Here is a 23,121-nt window from a genome sequence, read left to right on the forward strand (position 1 = left end):
TGTCACTGCCCATTTCATAGGGATGCAGCCCGAGGCCGGGCCGGTGAGCCGGCCGGGGTCACCCTGGTCCTCTCTTCACCAGGGTGACCTAGCCCTGCCTCTGCAGCTCCTGGAAGTCTCCGGCCCCGAGACGGGAGGTGTGAAACCCACGAGCACCCGGAAAACCCCGGGGACAGGAAGAGGCAAGACTCGGCGTCTGAAGTAACCGGCTTCCCCTGGGGTCACCTGCCCGCCCCAGGAAAGGGCCTTTTGTAGCTTGCCCGTACTGACCCCCTCACTTGCTCTCCATGGAGGGCAGGTGGACAGCGTGGAAACCACGCAGGCCCCAGAGACAGAGTTGGGTTTGAATCCCTCCTCCAGCTTGGGCGATCCGTGTAGCATCTCGGAGCCCAGGTGGCACAGAACGGACGCTGGGCCCCGAGTGAGTCGGTGGCCAGTAGCTCTACCTCTCTGAGCCTCCGTTCTCCCTCCTGCAAAGGAGCCACCATGGTGCCGACAACCGAACAAGACAACCAGCTCGGAGCCCGTGCCCCCCCCACCCGCCCCCCGCACACAGGGAGGACGCCGTGTGTTGTGTCTGCGAGGATTCTTATCGTCACTCTCAGTGGCACCAGGTTTCCTGATCGCTGCGTCCCTCTTCCAAATGGGCCCCATGGGTCGTCCATCGTGACCATGTTGAAGAGACAACCACACATGGATGTTTCTTTCCCTTTCTTTCTCTCTCCCTCTGCTTCTCTCTAAGAATACATAAAATCTTTAATTAAAATTAAATAATTCTCCCCCAACGCCTAGTATTTAGCTACACCTCAACTCCACCTTTCGCAGATTTTGGCTCTCCTGAGTGGGGAGTGGACATCGTTTTAAACAGTGCTTCTGTTTTTAGGGATGATCTTGAATGTTCCTTCCCACAGGTATGAAATGATTTCCTTGTTCATGAAGTACACCCCAACACCGCCCCCCCCAGAATGCCTCCCTCCACACCATCTTCCCAGGCCCCGCTCAACTCTCAGCCACGGCTTCTGTCTTGGAAGTGACTTCTCTCTCTCCTTCTCTTTTCAAAGGTCTTCTTCTTCTTCTTCTTTATTATTATTATTTTGTAGTCATTAGCTGCCCTTCTGGTGATGTGAAAAGTGAAGCGACCTCTCTCACCAGGGGCGGGGCTCTGGGAGAGCCCAGCCAGTCCCTGGAGCCCCGAGGCCCAGGCCCTGAGAGGAGCACCCGGCCTGGGCTGCCTCCACCGACGCCCCAGCACCCTGTGCGGGGGGGAGGACAACGCCGTCTCAAGTGTATGGACCCCTTCCATGAAGGCGCCGGCCTGGGGCGACACGCAGATCTCCCCGAAGCTGCACACGATCCCCCGACCCAGCAAGGCTGCTGTGTGACAGTGACGGTGGGGACGGGGCACGGCCGCAGACTGCTGTGGAAAAGCTCGGGGATGACACCACCTCAGGGGCAACGTAGCATCCCTCAGGAAGTGCAGCAGAGCCCTGGCTGGTGTGGCTCCGTGGACTGAGTGCCGGCCTGTGAACCAAAGGGTCACCGGTTCGATTCCCAGTCAGGGCACAAGCCTGGGTTGTGGGCCACGTCCCCAGCAGGGGGTGTGTGGAAGAGACAACCACACATGGATGTTTCTCTCCCTCTCTTTCTCTCTCCCTCTGCTTCTTTCTAAGAATACATAAAATCTTTAATTAAAAAAAGAAGAAGAAAGCACAGCAGAGCCGGGTCCATTCCTGAAGCGTCAGAGCCCACCGCCGCCTGTGGCCCACTGCTGTCTGAGCGTGTGTACACAGACCACTGGATGAAGCCGTGAACTCGTGTCCACCGCCGCCTGAGGCCCACTGCTGTCTGTGCCTGTGAACGCAGGTCACTGGATGAAGCCGTGAACTCGTGTTGAGAGGCCGCAGTGCGGCACAGATGCACGTGCCGACAAAGTGCTCAGACGACGAGGAGCACACAGGGTCTGAGGCCGACTACGGAAACAGCAGGCCCCCATCCCTGGCTCGGGGCCACTCCCGGGAATGTGCGCTTCGAGTGGAATACATGGAGGACTTCTGTAGGAAACGGAATACGTGGTGGCGTCCATCCCGATCACTTGTTTCCTTTGATTTTTTTTCCTTCAAGGGTGAATAGTTAGACGCACCTAGTTCTAGGGGCTCGGGAAGCAAGCCGCTGTTTTCCTGCTTTACAGACGGGGGAAGCTGAGCTTCCTAGCTCTCCAGGCCTCACCCGTGTGTCCCATGGCGTGCGAACCATCCTGCAAGAAACTAAGCCTGCCCTGCCCGGTGCATCCCTTTTCTCGGCCCTGGGGGCCTGACTCACTCACTCACTCACTCACTCACGGAGAATCCTCTGCTAATAACTCTAGGGAGGCAGCTGGAAGAATCTCACCGTTGCCCTTCAGAGCGAGCCCGAGGGGTGGGTGGAGGATGCACACGCGGGCCCTGCCCCTTCCCCCCGCAATTCACTGATGTGGGCGCTTGTCTATATTTTAGGTCAACTGTCAGAATAGATTTTAACCTGTGAAGACCCAGCCAATCAGGGATGCGGTGTAGACCCACGGGCGCCAGGACGAAACGCACTTGGACTCACACTGGAGCCCAGCTCCCCTGCGGCGCCACTCCCCCTGCGCCGGCGTGGCTGGGACCGGTGGGGAATTACCCACCCGCTCGCGCTCTCTGGCTCTCCAGTCACTGGAGCTGGGCTTCCTTGTTTACTTATTTAGAGCCCAGCAGAGGAAGTGGTAAAGGAAACTTGCTGAGTCGTTTTCTGAGAAGAGACCATATTTGCTCGTAGAGGAAGCATTGCTTTCTGGGATCTGGCTGCAGCAGAAAGGACGTTGGAGCTCCGACGAGGCCGTTCCAGGGGGTGGCTGGGAGTTGGAAGAGCCAAGGACACCTCCCTGCGCTGGATCGAGGGCTCTCGGCCCATGGGTGCTGCTACACCCACGCTCAGCTTGTGAGTTTCCTCCCAGGAGAGCAGCCATGGCGTTGAGAAACGTGCCCTTCCGCTCCGAGGTCCTGACCTGGGACCCCGACAGCCTCGCGGAGTATTTCAGGAAGGTGAGCCTTGCTCTTGGTCGGTGGTGGTGGGGCCGGCAGTGTCCTCAGCGGCGGCGGGCTGGATGGAGGCTTGAAGGCGGAGGAGTCCAGGCAGACACGACAGGAGAAAAGGATGGCAGTGGCCGTCCACTCTCGCAGCAAGCTCGCCCCCCGAGCGAGGGCCCTGCAGATCTATCCGCACCGCGGAGTGTTCCCGCGGCGAGGTCGGGGGAGAAGGGAGGCGCCCGCTCCGAGCCGGGGCCTGCGTTGTGCTCTCCAGGCACTGGCCCGTTTAACACTGTCTGCCCCCGTGGCTCGGCTGCAAAACAAGCTCAGGGAGGTTACACGGCCCAAAGCCCCGGGGACTACATGTGACAGAGGCGGGATTCCAGCCACCTGTCTGGTGTCAAAGTCCGTGCCCCGAGTTGTGCAACTGCTGTAACTGAGGTCAAGGCTACTTATCAGAGAGGGAGGATTGGGATCCTGGGCGTGGGGCGAAGGAAAGGCAGGGTGGGAGGGTGGAGAGGCTCTGATGAGTGATGCTGGAGGTAGCGGCGCCTGGGCCAGCATGGCCGGTAACCCAGAAAGAGGGTTTCTCAAGCCCTTACATGGGACAGGGTCTCCCTGGAGCTTTATGAGAGTGTTGAGAGGCAGGTCTGAAAACTGGAACGAGCCCAGGTTATGGCCGGGGAAGCTGTCTCCTACAGAAGATGAGCCTGAGCCAGGCAGGGTCAGCGGCCGAGCCATGGCAGAGCTGAGACCAGAATGCTGGTGTCCTACCCTTGCAGCCTTGGGGATGCTCAAAGGTCCCCATGCTTGGTCATCTGCTGGGGGGACCCCAGGCCACCTATCTGCTTGGGCAGACCTCAAGCCGTGTGACTGAGTTAGGGGCCCCCTGTCCCTGTGCAAGGGGTACGGTATCTTGTGGGGGACATTTGGCCCATCTGAGGAGGCTGGCACCCTATTCCATTGGTACTCCAGACCACCATACGGATGAGAGATTAAAGTCAAGGCCTTAGAGGCCATCCAAGCTCAACGTTCTGCTTCTCCTGGGGTAGAACAGGCTCCCTGGGGCACAGAGCCATACCTGGGGTCTTTGGGGGACCAAGAAGGCATTGAATGTCACAGCTGTCCTTCCCCAACGTAAAGAAGAAAAGTATAACAATGCTGGACCGGGTGTGGCAGGATGGAGGCAGAGCCCAGAGACCCTGTTATGGGCTGCCGTGCGTGCATCTCATTTCCATTTCTTCTCCCTCTGAAAGGTCAGAGTACACTTGGGTCTCCGTGCTGCGGGCACAGAGATGGCTGGGCCACCTGACTTTCCAGGGGTATTTCTAGCCACTGTTCTGAAATGTAGACCAAACGAACTGGGGCAACCGGCGACATTTGTCAACATGCTATCAAGTGGCATGTGAGCTCCATACAGAAAGGGGAGAAGAATCGAGAATGAGGGCGGGAAACCAGGACACGGGCTGGGAGGCCCAGGCAGGCTCCAGCAGCAATGTGAGAAGGGTAACGCACGACCCAACCCAGTGACAGAGAATCCATGGGCCACGCTCCCTCAGCACAAGGACATGGGCTGCAGGTTAGGGTGGTTCAGGGGGAGGGCTCTCTGCCTGAGCTGGGGAAAGGGAGAACTTTCTTCTTGGAAACCCCGAACCCTGGGACAAGTCCTCAGCACCCAAACAGGCTTCCCCTCCCAGCACAAAAGGACCGAAGGTGGAAACAAGGAGACTGAGGGGCATCTGTGATCTGGAAGACCCCCCCGCCCAGGGACTCAGATAAACACCCTTCAAATCCTAAGCACCGCAGTCCCCCAGAGAGAAACTACCAAGTGCATTACCACGGAGTAATCTGGGGATGGATCTTAGCCGTGGCATCTCCTATGTAAAAGACTGACCAGCAGGTGAGATTTCTAATGAAGCAGCGCTGTCAGGCCCTCCTGGGAAATACCTCCCCAGCCAGCTCCGGGGTCAGACACAGCCTGGTTTGAATCCTGGCTGTGCCCCGTGCTAGCTTGGTGACGTTGCCTTGGTTGCTTGACCTCTCTGTGCTTCATCAGTAAAATAGGGGTACTAACAGTACCGAACCTTGTGGGGTGGCTGGGAGAATTAAAGAAAGGAATGTGCATGATGCATTCAGCAGAGAGAGAGGGCCGATTTCTGTTCGAGCGTCCATTCTTCCTGCTCTCGTCACCGGACTCCAGCATCCAGCAGGCTGGCAGGCCCGTGCGTCTCACGGCCTCAGCGCCGTGCAGCTCATCCTCTGTCTGCAGCGGAAGCCCCAGGAGGTCTTCGGTCATGTTTTGTTTTTCTTTAACCCCTCCAGTGCCTTTTCACTTGGCAGGAGAGCAGCTCTGGGCCGTGCAGTGCAGAGGGCTCTGCTCAGAGCCAAAAGTTATAATCCCAGCTGTGTTCCCAGTGCACTGTGTGACCGCAGGCCTCAGGCGGCAGGGCTCTCGGGGCCTCGCTGTCCCCTCTGCAACACCAGGCACCTGCTCTGCACCCGTGCCAGCCAAAGCGGGGTGGCCAAGCCCAGATACTGTTGGATCAGAATCAGCCTTCTGGGCAGGCCCCAGGCTACGGGGCTGGCTGTCTGTTTAGAGTGGAAGCCAGCCCTCCGCACAACCAGAGATCCCTCTGATAACGAGGACAGTGGAAATGACGCATTAAAGGCAGTTGACACTTCCAAGAACCACGTACGGCCCAGAGCACGAAGATAAGAGGGACGCTTAGGGTTGCTCGGATGCTGCTTGTTTCCCACCTTGACCTCTAGATCAGCTCTTTCTGCGCTTCCTCACACTCACCTGCCCTGTCCAGCCCAGGGGTCGAGACGGCTGTGCTTACTTTGTAGTCCTGTTGGCCGTAAGAAAAGGCCCGGGTTTTAAATTTGTGCCCGAAGGAGGCTGCCACGAGCTGTGAGACTCGACACCAGTGAGGAGGACTTAGGACCCTCAGGGACAAACATTTAACCTCAAATACTCCGACTTCGAATTAGAGACGTTTCCAATGCAAATTCGAACGCTGTCCAAGACGCCTGATAGAATCGTCGTCTGATGTGACTCTTCGGGAAAGCAACCAGGACCCTCAAAGTGACGATCCTTGTTAACCCTAGGACTCTATCCCGAGAAGGTAACTTAAACGACTTATGTCACACAGAAGAAACCAAAACTGGATGCGGAAGAATGTCTGTGGGGCCCCGTGTTGTGACCTGGACGGTGCGATCAGCTGCCCTTCACCTTGCTCCCCTGTACTTCCTGCGAGTCAGCTCTAAGGTCGTAAACAAACAAAGGGTCGCTCCTGATGAGCCGTGAACGCCTCTGGCTGAAACCCGGTCGTCATCTCTGTCACCTACCACCCTCGGAAGCTCATGCCCTTTACTTGACTCCCCGAGCCTTTGCCTCTCCCTCTGAAAACCGTCGGGATTGAATGAGTTAGGTTGGTTTAACCGGTCAGAGCGGCGCCTGCCTGGGAGTGAGCGTCTGGTCGTTTCCAGAAGTTGCTGTTCTCATTATTGGAGCAGCAGTTTGGTGAACCCCCTAGATGTCTAGTAATAAGGGAATGGTTAAACTCCTGTTCAAAGGAAGTTTGCAAGAACAGGAGGCAGTGCCTAGGTGATCCCTTCCAGGTAATTTTGGGAGACAAAGTCAGGCTAAGAAGACCGAATATCAGTGATAACCTCCGTGGTATTTAGCAGTATGCTTCCAGTAAAACCATTGACGTGAGCACACCGCCCTGTTCACCCGGGCTACCCCTGGGAGGCGAGACAATGGATGCTACTTAGTTTCTTCTTTTGGCTCCTCTGCACTCGCCTGAGGTGCACAGCCCCGTGTGGCCTTGAAGGCGCTCTCTTTCTGTTGGGGTTGGCCCCGGGGCCGTGGACCGAGGCAAGTTCTCCATTTCAGAGAGTCCCAAGGGATTAGTGAAAGCGGGGGCTGAGGGAGGGGCCGGCTCCTCCGTTAGACAGGGGAGGGACCGGGGAGTCTGGCTAGCCACAAGTACCACAAATTGCTACCTTCGGGGGCAGGCGAGGGAGGGGAACCAATGGCATGGGCCTGCCGGCACTCACGGCACCTTTCTCTCCTTGTTGCAGCTGAACTACAAGGACTGTGAAAAGGCCGTGAAGAAGCATCACATTGACGGGCCGCGTTTTCTGGTAAGTGCTGCCAGTCCAACGCACGGAGACCGAGGCTGTCCTGTCCTTTAACCAGTGGCCGCAGGGTCCGCTGGTATGCCCTGTCTCGGAGGATGCCCAGGGTCAGCGCCTGCCTGCAGGATCTAAACACCACCCTTCGCCGCCTGCAGAGGTGTCATAGGAACCCTCGCTCCTCGCCTCTCAGGGTCTTCCTGTCGGGACACCTGGCAGAGAAGCGCCGGTACCAAAGCACGTTCCAAAGTCCAGGTTTAAAGAAGAAATCCAAGTATAGTTAAAACCACCCCCCCCCCACCACCCTCCCCACCCCTTGAAAATCTATTCACAATCCACTCACACTTGGAGAAGTCCCAGGGGAGAAAAAGACCACCTGGGAGAACAGAAGATTCTCTTTTCCCTTCTCTCATTCTGGGCACATGCTCACGGAGTGGAATATAGAGTGGACTCACCCTCATTATTCCAATTACATTTCTGTTTCTGGCTACTAATTTCACATCGTTAGTCCTGTGCCAATTAAACACCTGCGATCTGGCTCTTTCCACTCCGTTACGTTGCAAACCGTTTCAAGTGTAGGCTAAGTGAGATACGGCTGTCTGTTCAGGATTCACCAGTGGATGGAAGGTACGTGGCTCTAATGGGGGCGACAGAGGCATTGGCCGCTGGCTGGGGAAGTGGTCTGGGCGTTTCCCCTGAAATGACACCTTTGCCCATGGAACACAGACAGACTCTGACCACACACAGATCTGTCTCTTCCGGGCACACTTCTTCACCCTTTAAACAGGCTTCAAAGGTCTCACGGGGTAGATGTTCCTGATTGGCATTGGGAACGAGGAGGGCAAAGCAACCTGTGTTTCCCCGCAAGGCCTAGTCAATTGGGCCATGGGACCCCAGGGTGGGAAGGGGCCAGAGAGGTCATGAGCGCTAGCTTTCTACCCGGCACACCAACCCGTTTCCTGTGCTGCATCCCTGCCACCAGCATCTACTTGAATCCCTTCAGTGATGGTAAGCTCACTACCATCTGCAGTCATGTGCCCCTTGCTGGGCGTCTCTCGAGTTTCATGCTGAGACCAAACCTGTGTCCCTATGGGTCTGAGTTATGCTAGTTTGTCTTCTTGTGCCAAATCGGACACGTTTATTGGTGGTTCCATGTACATCGGCCACCTGTGGACCCATCCATTCCCTTGACAAGCATTTTCTTGACTTCCTTTCACGTAACACCAGGCCACTCTGTGTGCTTGGAGTACAGAGATGATTAAGATGTGCTTTCTGCCTCCCAGAAGCTTATTTTAGGGCAGAAAGGGCCCTTTGGGCTCCAACCACCTCATTTGCAATTGAGGAATGGCAATAATGTGACTTGTTCTAAGTCACACACCTAGTAATTGGACTCAAGCACACCTTTCATGTAATCTAACACCACGTGAGCTTTTAACAATGCCACTTCTTCATCCTGAGCTTTGCGCCAATAGAATTCCTGGAGTGCCATTGTGGAGTTGTTCTTGCAAATTACTGCCAGTTCTGAATGTTTCCTTCTGGTGCTGGTAGCACTGAGAACACAGACTCATCAGGGCAAGTGGGAAGGGGGGACGGCATCTTTGAGGGTGGTCCTGGTTATAGCCCCGATGCCCTGCCTCACCTGGAATAAGCGCCTGCCCCCTCCAGGCCCCCCCCCCCCAGCTCCCTCCTCTGTTAACTGAGCACACGAAACTGGGTCGTCCTCCCTCTCAGGCCTGTGGGTCCCCCTGGCACCTCCCATGTGAGTGTCGGGCCTGTCGGGGCAGGGTTGCTTCCCAGGTGGAGAAGTCGTATCTGAGCTGCTGTGTCCCCTCTGCTCCAGTATCTGGGGCTTGGCAGACGCGCTGCGTATCCTGATCACTGTGTAGACGGGGAAGTAGAAAGAGAGGCCTCAGAGCCAGGAGGGCAGGGAGCGGGGCCCAGCACCTGCCCCAGCTTCTGGTGAAGCCCACGCTCCGTCGCAGGCGCCCTGGACACGTTGTGAGCTCTGATCTGAGCTCCAACCTCTTGTCCATCATTCCTCCCAGCTTTACAATATCCAGGGCCATTCTTCTGTTAAAAGCAAAAGTGGAAGGCCCTTGCCTTCTCCCCTCCCTCCCTCCCTCCCTCCCGCCCTTCCTCCCTCTTCCTTCCTTCTTCTGCAGCATAGGAGCTGGCGGGCCCCTTGAATTTGTTTCGCTACCATTTTGTTTTCTAGTAAGAAGGGCGAGACCTTCTTTTATGGGAAACGGGGGGTGCGATGCTTCCAGAAGGTTGAAGAAAAGGAGGAAATGGGCTTAGGAAGGCGTACGGAGCGTGCGACAGAAGCCTAACCACATTGGGGTTTATCTTTCTCGAGTGATAAGAAATGTAGAGGCGGGTGCCTGTGGCTTGGTGGGCTGCTGAAGGAAGCTGTTGAGACCCGAGGGCCCATCCCGCTTATGGAAAAAGCCGGTGGCTTCTTTCTGTCCTAGCGGTTGCAAGATGGCTCCCCCGTATTCCGGCATCACGTCTGCATTCCAGGCGGGAGGAAGGGGGGAATGGCAAAAAGTAAAAGGTGTGAAAGGGCACGGGAATACCTCGCCTTCCCTTGTTTTCGGGAAAGCAGTAACTTCCAGAAGCTCTGTCCACTGGAACTCCATTATATCCCACTGGGCACACTGAGTCCTGTGACCCCAACCCTCTGCGAGAAAGTCTAGCGGGGGGGTCCAACTTTTTGGCATCTCCGGGCCACACTGGGAGAAGAAGAGTTGTCTTGGGCCGCACGTTAAGGACACAAACACTAATGAGAACTGATGAGCTAAAAAAAAAGGATTTAAGTAAATGCACCATTGTGTGTTGGGCCGCATTCATAGCCATTCTGGGTTGCATGTGGCCCGCAGACCACAGGTTGGGCGCCCCTGGCAGGGTAGTACGTGTTTTGAATGGGGCACCTTTGCCGCTCTGGGCAAAATGCAAGTCCTGTCAGTAGGGAAGAGAGAGTGGATGGATACTGGGTGTTCAAGCAGCAGCGTTGCATCAGCCACGTCACCCTTCCCCGTGGGGCCGGTTTGCAGCTTTCCTGTCTCCGTGCCTCACTGGAGGGTACACTCAGCACAGAGTCATGTCCCCGCAGAGCCACAGGCCTAACTCCGAGTCACCTCGCAGGCAGCTCAGAGTTTGCGGGCGGTTTGTCACGCAGGTGGAGGAGGGGTTACATCGCACAGCAGAACGCCCCACTAAATGTGTCTCATCTGTCCTCCCAGCTCCTGTCGCTGTTCTAAAGGGCTTGCTCTTCCCTGAACTCCCGCTGCTCTGTGCCTCCAGCCATGGTCACGGCCAGTTCCTCCTTCACTCTCTTCCCGCAATTCCCTCATTTACGTCCCCAACTCAGCAAAACCGAAGGTGGTGGCCGCCGCCCTGTGCTCAGCTCTCGTCCCTGTGGGAGCTCCCAGAAAGCCCTCCGCTGGTCCTGCCACTCACCCCACAAACAGGAGCCTCAGAGTGATCCTGGGAGGGGGTGGGTGGTTTGGGAGGGAGGGGATGCCACTGCTCCGGGATGTTTAAAAAAAGAAAAGGAAGTTTAGAAGCTTGACACGAAGCCTGGTTTTCTCAAGACTCTTAGCAGACGTGCGCCCCAACCCCACTGCGTGGTCTGAGGACTGAGTTGGTCACTGCTCCTAAGAGCCGGAGCAGCGAGTCTGCCGCGCACATTGCTACAGGCCCCTGTGCCTGTGCCAGGGGGCTCAAAGGGCAGCAAAAAACCCTCCAGGTGTCTCTCAGCCCCAGGGGGCGGGGGGAGAAAGCACACACATTAACCTCAGAGAGCCAGCCAGACCCCAGCTGCTCCCTCCCCCGGGGGTAGAATTACTCATCTAACTCCCCCATTTTTCACACCTCTATGTGGTGTGTGCAACGTGGTGTCAAACACATTTTATATATATATATATCATCTCATTCAGTCCTCACGACCCCTGAAAGGTGGCCATTATTACCCAGATGATTCCCATTTTACAGATAAGGACGCCGAGGCTCAGAGATGCTGCGTGCGTGCCCCCAGTCCGACACCTGCTAAGCGAGTGAAGCAGGATTCAAACCCAGCCTGTCTGACTCCCGAGCCCCTGCCCGCCCGGCCTCTGGCCTCAGTTAGAACGTGCATGGGGCCCCTTCTTGGGCTCGGCGTTGGCTCTCCAGGAGGCGAGCCTGTCCTCTTCTCTTCCGTTTCCAACGTTGGCACCCCCGCCCCTCCTCTGCCCTCGCAGCCGCCTTCTTCTCTCGCCCCCTTCCCCTCCGGTACCCCGGCCCTCAAAGGGCTCAGTCTGGGGAGGAAGGAAGCCGACAGGAAGAAAACTGGCCGCAGCTGCCGGAGAGCAGGCTTCCAAGCCCAGCCCCGTCCCCTCCAAGCTGAAATTCCCTTCACTCCCCAAGCAGGCCTCAGCTTTCGCATCCAGAAAATGGGAACGCCGGCAGTTCCTCCATCCCCAGGGTTGGCGTGAAGGTTAATCGAGGTGCTGTAGGGCAGACGCCTGGCGTCAGTTCTTCACAAACATTATTTCCTCCTTCTTTCCCTTCTCAGTTATTGCATCCCCCAATCTAGAAAATTCTGTCGGTAAGCCTGGTGAGAGAGGCTTTGGGCTGTGGTGGTGGATTCAGGGTACAGGCCCCCCGCCACCCGCCCGCTGGCTGCCCATAGCTGCTCAGCTCAGACAGGGACTGAGGGGCCCTGGAGTCTGTGGTAAGAGCCTCACACGGGAAGAGGTCAGAACATGCCGATTTAGCCCACAAAACACATTCTGTTTGGCCCTACAATTTAGCTCTCACATTGTTTAAGTTGAAATTATTTGTCGATAATCTAGAACTCAGGAAATCTCACCCGAAATCCACATGTTGGTATTCCCTTTGGAAAAGCAGATCTGGCGATACCAGGCCCGCAGGCTTCTATACAACATCTAGAAGCTGCCCGCGTTGCGTGAGTGGGCCGGGTGCACTCTGCAGCGTGCTGCAGTCCCCACCGCTCCCTATTGGTCACCCCCGACTCCGCTCCCCCGGCCCAGAGCCCTGCCTGTGGGTTGTAACTGCTGGTGTCTTCCTTTCAGAACCTGACGGAAAATGACATCCAGAAGTTCCCTAAGCTCCGGGTGCCGTAAGTACCACCCCCCCCCCCGACTCCTCGGATGGTTTGGGGAACGGAGGTTGGGATGGGGAGCTAGGTCAGTGATCTATCAGTGCTGGTCTGACACAGGAAAGGGAGCAGGAAGAGTGAAGTCAAGTGCCATGTGCGGGGAAGGAGTTTCGTGATGAGTCGGGAAAAGGAAGTCACAGATCCAGGGCTGCTGGCATGCCCGCTGCTCTGGCCAAAGACGAGCCCAGCTCCGAACCACGTTCTCACTTCCTCCCTCCCCGGCGGGGTGGCCGGGGCCTCTGACAATACCTCCAGAGTCAAGCGACCTGAGGTTTCGGTGTGGTGTCATCGCTGACCCGGAGATTGCTTAAGTTTCGAGCTTAGTAAAATGAGGGAGTTGGATGTGTGAAGGGTGGCAAGGCACGCTGCGGTGTCCGCCAACACGGACCCCACCACTGGAGTCCGGCGTGGGTGCCGAATGGGAAGTTCGGCGTGCCTAGCGTGCCCTCTGTTTCCCACCCTCTAGAGAAGGTCTCGCGTCCTCAGAGGCTCCCAGGAGCCAGGCAGGTGATACAAGTGTGCAGAATGGGCCAAGGTGAAAAGTACAAAGCCCTGCTGATTTTTTTTTCTTTCATTTGACCACCTTGGACTAAAACATGGGTATGGAGAAATATTTCTCCACTGTGAGAAAAATAATAGCACAATGAGGGCGATCGAAGAGGTGACCAACACGAAGCCTTCTTGCCGATGAACAATAGGGCATGGTGGAGACTGGGGCAAATCAGAATTACGTTCTCCACCCACAGAGAGCAGCAGCTCCTCAGCTCATCGATGTGGACCCAAGGATGCTCCGTCTCTGAATTTACCAGAAGGAGCTAGACACACTGGTTTTGTGTGACGTACCTCAACTTTTAAATGTTGGTTCAGAAGTTGTTAAATACTGTAGGAGCCTGAGTGAATATCTCTATGAGCTAGATTTTGTCTGGGGGGACCCCAGTTTGAGACCTGTGCTCTGGACATGCTCTGAGCTCCTTTCTCCTGCCCCAAGGGCCTCAGAGCTCCTGATAATGAAAGGGAAGCAGGGCGATGGAGTAGGAGGCCGGGGGTCTCTGAGTACATAGGGCGTCTGAAGGAGAAAACTAGGGAAAATAGGACTCTTGGGTTTTCCGCATCTGAAAGGGTGAACAGGGATGAAAAGGATAAAGATTCGCTTTTGGCGTGCCTATTTGCAGGGGCAAATGTTGTTAAAGAACGCTTATTCTTCCTGAGGGTTTTCTCTGACTACATATGGCTACATACATTGAAATTAAGTGAAAAATTCTAGTGGTGGTGTGGTGGCTGGGGGGTGGGGGGGAATGCAGACAACTGTACTTGAACAACAATAAAAAAATAAAATAACATAAAATAAAATAACATAAAATAAAATAAAATAAAATAAACAAAAAGATGAATTACGTGAACAATTCAGTTCCCCGGATATGAGCCACATTTCCAAAGCCGATGGCCACGCAGAGCTGGTGCCTGCCACACTGGAGGGTGCAGACGTGGGCCACTTCTTTGTTTGCAGAGATGTGGAGCTCTAGGAAGGAAACTCCACAGCTCTGTCCGAAGAAGAGAACTTAACACAGTGAGGTCAGCACGGGCTGGTGGGCGCCAGCCTGCCCGCAGACACCTTAGGTCTGATCCACATGGTTTAGTTCAGTTTTAAAACCGAAGACTATTTCACGAAATCGAGCTTCTGTGGATGCAAATGGAAGCGTGTATGATCCAGAGCCCGGAGTAGACTGTGGGGACACAGTCGGGTGAGCCTGAGTGTCTACCGCTCTGTCTGGATGGGGTTCATGCCGCCCAGGTCGCCATGGTCCCCGCCACTCCTCACCTGCTTTAACCATTTCTGTCACGTGAATGGAGACTTTGGCTTTCTGCCCAACAAGACGTGACGAGACCAGATTTACCCTCCCGCCTGAAATCCCCACATAACCAGACAAAATATACGAAGCAGCGGTTTTCAAGACATTGGGTGTCAGATAATGAGAGAAGGAAGGCAACGTGGCCATGTTTGTGACTGCTCGCCACTCCGAGAGGGTCTCCAGGCCGTGGCCCAGGAGGCAGCTGGAGTCTGGTGAACTCTAGTTGAGGAGAAGAGGGAGCTGCCCTGAGAGAATGTCCCGGAGAACCGCAAGGGGTCCTGTTCAGCTGAGTCGTGATCAGTGCAGGAAGGCCAGGAGACCCTCTGAAAGGACCACCCAATGCTGGAGGAGATGGGATCTAGCCACTGGGCTGGGAATGGTGCCTGTTTTTCCCAGGCAGGCTGGAAAAACCTCAGATTCATCGTCCCCGGGTAGACTTCACAGAAAGACCTTGCCTTCGTAGTGGGCAATCATTAGCCGTAGTCTAAAAGATTGTCTGTCCCTACCTAGCAAATCTTAAGAGCAAGACTGGAAAAAAAAACAAAAAAAAAACAAATTAAACTGCCTCCAAGTAACAGAACTGCATGCTAAAATAAAGCTCAGAAATATTTACAGGAATACAGAAACATCCATCACCTGACCAAGCACAATTCACAGTATCAAGCACCTAATCAGAGGTGAAAAGGTATGCAAATGAGCAGAAAAGCATGACCTACTACGAGGAGGAAAACCAAGGCATCAAAGCTGAGCCACGACACACAGGAGGCGGGAGAAGCAGCAGGCCAGAGTCACACCATGGTAGCCCCTGTGTTCAAAAAGTGAAGGTGAAGCATGAAAAATACAGAAGGACCCAAACAGAACTTCTAGAGATAAAAACTGTCATGTCAGGAATAAAAAGTGCACTGCCTGGGCCTAACAGCAGATCAGACATTGCAGAAGAGAATGCCTGTAAACGTGAAGACGCAGCCATGGAAACCACCCCACGTGAAACGCACAGGACGGTTAAAATAAAACACGAAAGGAGCACCAGGGGACTGTAGGGAACTTCCGGCAGTGGAGTTTCAACTTCCTAGTACACGTGGAATTAAAGTCCAGAGGAGAGAAGAGAGTGCGGAGAAAACCTACCTCGAAGGGCCAGTAGGAAGGTTAGAGGAAATGATGGGGAAGCAATAAAATGCATGGGAAAAGGGTGAGCTATTCTTACTATTTCATGCAAAATCCCAGTGAGCACAACATCACATGTTGACTAATTATTCTGTCCTGATAAAGTGGGCGGGGAATGAAAGAAGACAAAGGCATGGGCTTTGGAGCGAGGGAGTTGCAGGTTCGAACGCTGGCTGTGCCTCCTCCCAGCGGTGGCATGTGGGGGCAGTCACTTCCAGTGTCTCTGGGCCTCGGCTTCCTCCTCTGTGCCAGGGAAAAGGATGAACTCACGGGGATTTTTAAGGAGGAGGCCCACACGAGTTGCCTGGTACCCTCCTCAACGCATATCAATAGTCAATACTTCCTCATTCCGGTCCCTAGTGTGTGGGTGCATTTTCTATGATCCTTACCCTGAAGGGCTACGGGGCGGAAACTGTATTTATGTGCAGCCGACCGAAACAAGATCGCACTCCTCTGAATCTCTCTACTTCCTTCCCCCACGGTTGAAAAAAAAGAAAATCAGTCTTGAGCAGGTTTCGTCAGAATGCGGATCCTGGTGAGAAGGGCTGTCTCTGTCCGCAGAGGTGGTCAGTCTCCCGGAGATGCCCCGAATTCTTTTCAATGGGGAAATGGAGCCCCCTTGGGAGGGCGCAGGTCAAAGCCAATGCACAGCTGAGCAGGAGGTCAGGGTACCCGTCGAGAATGCGTTCCAGTCTGCCGACACCCATTGGGAGGTTACTTTTGTAAAAACCATATTATGAGTTTCATATTTAAATGTGTACGGAGGGCCAATGCCTAGCTTGAGGTCACAGGGTGGGTTCTGCCTGGGCGCAGGACGCTGCAGCCAGACCCTCGGCGCAGACCCCACCTCTGTGCTTCTAACATCACCAGGGGAGGCCTTTACCTGAGAAGTCAGACCAGCCCCATCCTGCAGGGAGCTGGGGGTGGGTGGGCAGCCAGGTGGGGACCCAGGTCATGGCAGGGTTCCCCCCGGTGACAATGGCCCAACTGCTTGCCGGAGGGTTCAGCCCCTCTTCCTGAACCCGTTTGTCCCTAAAAGGAGGCAAAGCGGAAACCTAGGTCTACCAGCTGCCCATCCCCCTCCACCCCTCTCCCTGGTTCTGAGTGAGGCCTGAGGTTTGTGGGGAGGAGGAGGAATGAGTCACCTCCGGCCACTCACTGTCACTTGGTCCTCCAGGGTGTGGGAGTGGGGGACAACTTTGCACACAGAGGTAGCCACTGCCTTCCTGCCCTGTCCTCCAGCCTGGCCACCTGGTCCGCTTGCTCCCCAGCTGGGTCCCAGCTGGCTGGCGAGGCGCCCTCCGAGGCCCACAGGAGAGGAGGAGCCCTAGGAGCCCGATCACAGCCCTGAGCCGCGGCGGCGGGCCCTGCTCTGCTCTCTCAGCCCTCTGCTTCTCCTCTGCTGGGGCTGCGGTCGGGCGCTTCCTTCCTTAGCCTCCAGCCTGGCTGCTGAAGATACTGCTGGGGAGAAGTGCCTCTGTGGAGAGCAGGAGGTCCTTCCAGGATCAAAGCAGCTTCGTGAGCCCGTCGACGGAGCCCAGCCGGGCCCTGGGCCTTGCGGGTGGGGGCGTGAGGTGTGGCCCAGCCCCACCTTCGGCAAGTCACGGCAGGGGGGCCGGCTCATTTTCAACTGCAACCGCACCCCTCCCCTGCACTCCGTCCCCCCCGCACCCAGCCCCCACCACCCCCACTGCATGTTTATATACACGGTTCTTATCTAGAATTTCACTTCCTTAAATGTGCATTGTTTATTGTCTGTCTCTCTTAACTAGTGGGTAAGCTCCTTGAGAGCAGGGATCTTGGTTTTGTGTTGGGAGGCGCCTTAGCAGGGACTGCATTTCGCTGAATGGGGGGGGGGGGTGTGGAAGGGAGTGGCATCAGCTGCCACCTCCTCACCTGGCCAGTGCGCAGGACACCACTAGGGGTCCCCTGCTGGCTCTGTAGGAACCCTTCCGTCCCCCACGCTCACTCGAGGAGGAGGAGGAGGGAGGAGAGGGACTCCCCTGGTTTCCCAGAACAATCACTTACAGGAAACAAAAGGACCCTGTCACCAGCGACACTGGGAAGCCCCAGCGCTTCAAAGCGCCTTCCCTGGGTGGGAGGGGCGGTCAGTGAAGCGTGAAATCCATCAGTGACGCTGTGACAGCCCTCTCTCCCCTGTCCTCCAAGTCCCCCTGGGATAGCTGTCATTCTAGTGCGAGAGGAGGGCTCAGAGCACAAGACGCAGGTGCGGAGGCAGGTGTCTGGGCCGCACGCAGACAGGCCATGGTCGTGAAGGAGAGAAGTGGCGGGTGCCAAGGACCGCCTTCGCTACCGTAGCGATTTTGTTTGAGGCCAAACATGTCACCTTGAGACAGTCCTCCGCAGAAGGAAGGTAGTGGCATTCTCAGGTGGGCCGCAGGCTCGACAGGGTTCACTGCTCAAGGACGGCGAGAACACACGGTAAAAGCGTGCTGTCTCGGACTCTGGACACCAGGGAGCCCAGCTTCTGTGTTGTGGGGAGAGGGGTGGCCTTTGTCATGAACCCACAGGTGGGCCTGTCCCTTCTTTTGTCTGGGCCATCTGTAACGTGACATTAGACCAGATCATCTTTGAGGCTCCTCCCAGCTGTTTACCTCCTTGGTGTCAGCAGCGGGCACTAAGGGAGGCTGGGGTCCCGTGTCCCGAACGTTCCAGAGATGCCAGGGACTGGGCACCTCTTGCTAGGGCTGGCCTGTGGGCAGTCCTGCTGCAGGAGGCCCTCCCTGCCCTGGCGTTTGGGGATTCGCCAGTCTCAGCTCTCAGGACCTAGGAGTGTCTCTGAGGGTCCTGGCCGAGGTGGGCCTCACGGCATGGGTGATGGAGGGAGTCTCCCACTCTGCAGGCTGTTCCTGGATTAGAAATACTTCTCCAACTTTCTATAAGAATCCATATCACTGAGGAGGGAGGGGACAATGGAAGGAGATACAGGCTAATGAACAGCCTCTGGAGCTCTTGTCAAGAGGGACAGGAAGAGCAGCTGATTCTTACAGATGACAGGAGGATTCCCAGAAGCCGGACCTCACCCCGGGGGCACCAAACCAAGACTCGGGGTGCCTCAGCCCTGGGAGCCCTAACTCGATAAATCTCCAGATCTCCAGGCTGCGGGGCTTCAGGGAAGGGGGAGCCAGGTGGGGGCCCACAAGTCTTTAAGGGAGGCTCGGGGCCAGGCTGGGTGGGCTGGGCCAGACACACAGGGTTTCTGGGTGGCAGCAGGGGCTGGTGGCAGGGTGATGGCGACAGGCTCTGGGAGGAAGTGGGGAGCAGAAGACCCACCGGGGGGGGGACACCGGCTGAAGGGCCAGACGGGAGGAGCCTGGAGGAGGTGCCTGGGAGCAGACAAGTCAAGGAGCACCAGGTCTCAGTGGGAAGCTTGGGGTCTGATTGTTTCGTCACCTCTCTGTGCCTTTGTCTTGTAGGATTCTCAGTAAGTTAAGTCAAGAAATCAACAAGAACGAAGAGAGGAGGAGCATTTTCGCCCCGCGCAAGTGAGTGGGCCCAGGGCGCTGAAGTGACCCGTGGAGAACGTCTGAACCCAAGTCGGACCTTGTAGGGGAGGCGCAGAACTGATTTTGCCCATTTTTCGTGCGTGTTCCTTCTGTCCCACGAGGGGAGGGTGTTCCCTCCCCCTCTCCCTCCCCTGCCCCCTGCCCCCTGCCCCTGGGCCTGGGACGTCAGGGGAACTTCCCCTAAACAGTCAGGCAGTCACGAGCTGCCAGTGGCACCATCACTGTGGCTTTGGTGGTTCCTAGAATTTGGGGGCAGTCTGGCCCTGGTTGCCAAGCAACCAGGCCACACCAGTCCTGGGTGGTGAGGTGTACTCTCCACTGGGAGCCCCTCCTGCAGGGCTGGGTTGAGGAAAGAGGAGCGCCCCGGGGGCGGGAAGGACGTTAATGCGATGCTGTTTGTCTTTGCAGACCCCAAGTCCACCGGTTTCCTGAGGAAATAGGTAAAGGTCTGGGGGTGGAGGGCAGTGGTGGCTTTAGGAGGTGACTGATGCTTCAGTGTGTCTGCTGCTTCCTCGGGCTCCTCGGGTGGCATGTGGGTGGCCTTACTCACTTGCCTGTCAGCTAGCTCTTACTCAGAAAAGGGTTTGGGTCCAGAATCAGGGGAGGAGAGACGTCACTAAGCTGGGCCATTGGTGTGTGGCCCCTGCTTCTCCAGGACCCTCTGCAGGGACACAGCGAGAACTCTGTGGCGGGATGGGGGTTATTAGGGGGTCGGTGTGGGGAAACCCAGGCTCCGGATGAGCATGTTGGGTGGAGCCAGCCCCAGGCTTCTGAGTCTTTAAAGCAGGGTTTCAACCATCATGTTGCACAGACTTTAAAGCGCTCTTGGTGGATTTTATACCCGGGAAAGTTTAAGCGCCCCCACCCCAGTACCCTCTGGTAGCGTGAACCCCTCAGGTAGGCGTCCTGGGGCTGACGCCCAGGTGTGCGGAGGACGGATGGAGGCTGAGCCAGAGAAGTGACGTGGGAGGGCCCCGGGTGGGAGAGGGGGCTGCTGTTGCTTGCTTTCCGGCGGCTTCCTTGCTGCTAACGGCGCTGCTGTCTTCTTCCGCAGAGAGCCACGAGGAAGACAACGGGGGCTGGTCCTCCTTCGTGAGTATGGCTGGGCCTCGGCAGTAAGTGCCTTGCAGGAGGGAGCCAGGGCTCGAATTAGATGACAGTGGACCCACCCGCGGTCAGGAAATGGGTCTGCGAAGGCCACATCGTGCACATTCTCGGCTTCGCCGTCCATGTGGTCACAGCCCCGTCTGCTCGCCTCTGTCCTGGCCGCACAAACGCGGCCGTGGAGGAGACCCGAGGGAACGGGCCTGGCTGTGTGCCGACCAGCCTTCTCTCACGAACACGGAGGCTGGGCCGCTTGTGGCCCGCAGGCTGCAGCATGCAGACTACACTGAAAGCCACCATTACCAGCAGGGCCTTCCCCCAACCCCTGCCCTACATTAAAATAGCTTTACAGTAGCTTTTCTCATGCACCGAAGTCCCCCCGGTGACAGAGTAGGAAGGGGATTTCAGAATCGAGCTTTAGCTCTGAAAAGACCCCAGGGAAAGTCTCGTCCTGCGGAGGTTTACATGTCAGGGGTCCCGGGGATCCCTTGGAGATTCTGATGTGCTCTGCACACCCTCGGCCCCTTAGCCCACACACGCAGCCAGTGCGCAGGAAGTTGGATGCAGGCTAAGGCTCTGCGGGGGATCAGAGTCCATCTGTGGATTTCACAGCTGAAGTAGCTGAGCCCACTGGAGAGCCTGACTGATCAGAGCCACTCAGCTCGTTAGAGACCAGCCTACGACCAGGTGGCCCGACCCTCAGGCCTATGGTCTTTTTGGTAAGTGGCTGTCTCTGTGCCTTTAGGACCATGTTCCTTGTCCCATTGGGATTCTGGCAAAAGAAAGCATTGCATCTGAGAAGCATGCCAGCTACGTCTGTGCTTTCTGCCTGAACACAAAGGAACAGAACACAACAGATGTATTTTGTGCAAAAGGGAAAACAGACTGGAGCTTCCCCTGAAATGTTTGCACATTCGCACAGAAGCTGCATCTTTGCCACTGCCCGCCACCAAGTCCCTCCTGGGCCGGGCTCCGCCTGCGGCTGGTCTCTCCAGGGCTCTCTCCACGCAGAAGGTCTCCATGAGCCGCTGAGCATAAAACTCGGGGCCTCCACGGCTGCCTGGCATGGCACCGGGGCTCTGGGGCTCGGGGTGGAGATAACAAACCCACTGTATGAGCATTCCACAACACAGATGACACGGACACATGGCAGAATAGGATTAGGGACAAAACCATGCGTACAAATTTAGGAGCCAAATCGCTGGCTCCTACGCAATTGTTCTAGAAGAGAAAAAGAAAGGTCAGCTGCTGGAGAAGGTTACGGGATAAAAGCCTGCTGGGAAGCCAGGAGCCACGGGCCCGGAGGGGGTGGGCTGAGAGCAGCTTGGGGTGCCCCGTCAGCCTAGGGGTGGTCAGCCAGGGCTGGGGGGGCCTGAGGCCGCTGAACTGATGCCCTGCTTGTCACGGTTTCCAAGCCCCCCACCCTTAAGCTGTCGATGACGGGACAGGCCTTCTTCCGGGTTCAGGGAGACGCTCCGCCCTCACTTTGCCTTCCAATGGGTATTTTTCAAATGCTCCTCAAGTCAAAACTTCTCACAGGAATCTTCCCCTTGAACAACCGGGTCTTCCTTGAGCCACCTAGCAGGGCCGGCAGGATTTCTAGATTATCTCTCCTTATCAAGTTGCAAGCTCCCATTGCTTCTTTGCACACCACCCTCAGCTGCAGAGAAATGCCTTGAGTTCCTCTGTGGCCTTTGAGTTTGGCATGAAAGCGATAAGCCACTGTGCGGCAGATGGGACCCCATTCCCGTGACTGTCCACTCTCCTGGGCTGCTTCAGAGGCAATCACCCGGCCCCTGGGGCTGACTTTCCCGAGAGCCACCGAGAAGTGCACATTCAGTACAATACAAAATTTTAAATGTAGAGAGAGTATCTTTGCAAGGGAGCAGCTTCAAACTCAGCGTCAGAGGCCGTGAAAAATGAGCTGTTGTTTCTACACCCTCAGCCAAACAGACGGGTGCTGCACTGGGTTGTCATGAAAAGACATTTTTTGAGCGTAGGCACGCTAGGACAGAACCGGCCAGGGACCTGGGGCATCGCAGATGCTCCAGGTGTTTAAGTCTTCCTCTTGGTGATGCCTGGGGTAGAAAACATGGTCACTCATCACGGAGCCGGGCCTCCCGCACCTCTAGTCCAGGGTCCTCCTCTTTCTTCGGCTTTTCTCGGTTGCAGAGGAAAACGCACCGGCCTCGTGGCCTGAAGACCTTGATAGTGGCCCCAAGTCCACGACTTGCTGGCCCTGTGACACTGTGCTCCCTGACCTCAGTGTGCCCATCTGTACAATGGGTGTCACCACCTCGGTGCTGCCCGTCCCCGCGAGAGTACCCCTGGGAGCTTGGCAGGGACAGAGCAGACACAGGTGCGCTGAGTGCCACCGAGGAGCCGCTCTGCAAATGGCTCTGTCCCCGACCCTGTGTCGGCAGGAGGAAGATGACTATGAGAGTCCCAATGAGGATGAGGACGCGGAGGACGACGGTGACTATGAGTCCCCCAACGAGGAGGAAGAGGCGCCCATGGAGGACGATGCCGATTACGAGCCCCCACCCTCCAACGACGAGGAAGCTCTGCAGAACTCCATCCTGCCCGCCAAGCCGTTCTCCAACTCCAACTCCATGTACATCGGTAAGGGCCCTGGCAGCCCCGCCCCCAGCCCCCAGCCCCAGCCCCAGCCCCCACGGACGCACGGGAGGTCGGTGTCCACGTAGCAGAAAGCCCTGCGTGCTGATGCCAGCTTTGGGCAAGTGACTCTACCTCTCTGCACCTCAGTTTCCTTGTCTGTGAAATAGGATGATGATAATCATAATACAGACCACATAGGTGTGCTATGAAGACTATTATTTTTATTTTATTTATTTTTAGACAGAGGGGAAGGGAGGGAGAAAGAGAGGGAGAGAAACATCAATGTGTGGTTGCTTCTTGCACACACCCCCCAGGCATGGGCCCTGACTGGGAATCAAACTGGTGACCCTTTGGTTCACAGGCCGGTGCTCAATCCACTGAGGAACGCCAGCCAGGGCTGCTGTGAGGACTATTAATACTGCAGCCCGGGATGGCTGATATCAGTGCCGAATTGCCGCTAGAGGTTGTTTGGCAGTAAAAACTTGTTCTGTGTTACTTAGACACTCAAGACTGCT

At 56.2% G+C, this 23,121-nt stretch overlaps 1 protein-coding gene across 2 annotated transcripts in view; it reads left to right on the forward strand.

The window, feature by feature from the left end:
- The first annotated feature begins 2,683 nt into the window (after positions 1–2,683).
- The window catches only part of LCP2 (lymphocyte cytosolic protein 2), a 40,809-nt gene continuing 20,371 nt past the window's right edge, over positions 2,684–23,121 (forward strand). Inside the window, exons 1-7 of one of the 2 annotated variants that reach the window (XM_045823310.1) lie at positions 2,684–3,059; positions 7,131–7,193; positions 12,257–12,303; positions 18,794–18,862; positions 19,292–19,323; positions 19,938–19,975; positions 22,411–22,609. In XM_045823310.1, the coding sequence (XP_045679266.1) occupies positions 2,982–3,059; positions 7,131–7,193; positions 12,257–12,303; positions 18,794–18,862; positions 19,292–19,323; positions 19,938–19,975; positions 22,411–22,609 (526 nt within the window). In that variant the 5' untranslated portion in view covers positions 2,684–2,981. The remainder of the gene's footprint in view (positions 3,060–7,130; positions 7,194–12,256; positions 12,304–18,793; positions 18,863–19,291; positions 19,324–19,937; positions 19,976–22,410; positions 22,610–23,121) is intronic. The other variant, XM_045823319.1, reaches the window with a different exon arrangement.

Source organism: Phyllostomus hastatus, unplaced genomic scaffold (genome assembly GCF_019186645.2).
Source record: "Phyllostomus hastatus isolate PE091 unplaced genomic scaffold, TTU_PhHast_1.1 phas_contig_150, whole genome shotgun sequence".
NCBI classification, from domain to species: Eukaryota; Metazoa; Chordata; class Mammalia; order Chiroptera; family Phyllostomidae; genus Phyllostomus; species Phyllostomus hastatus.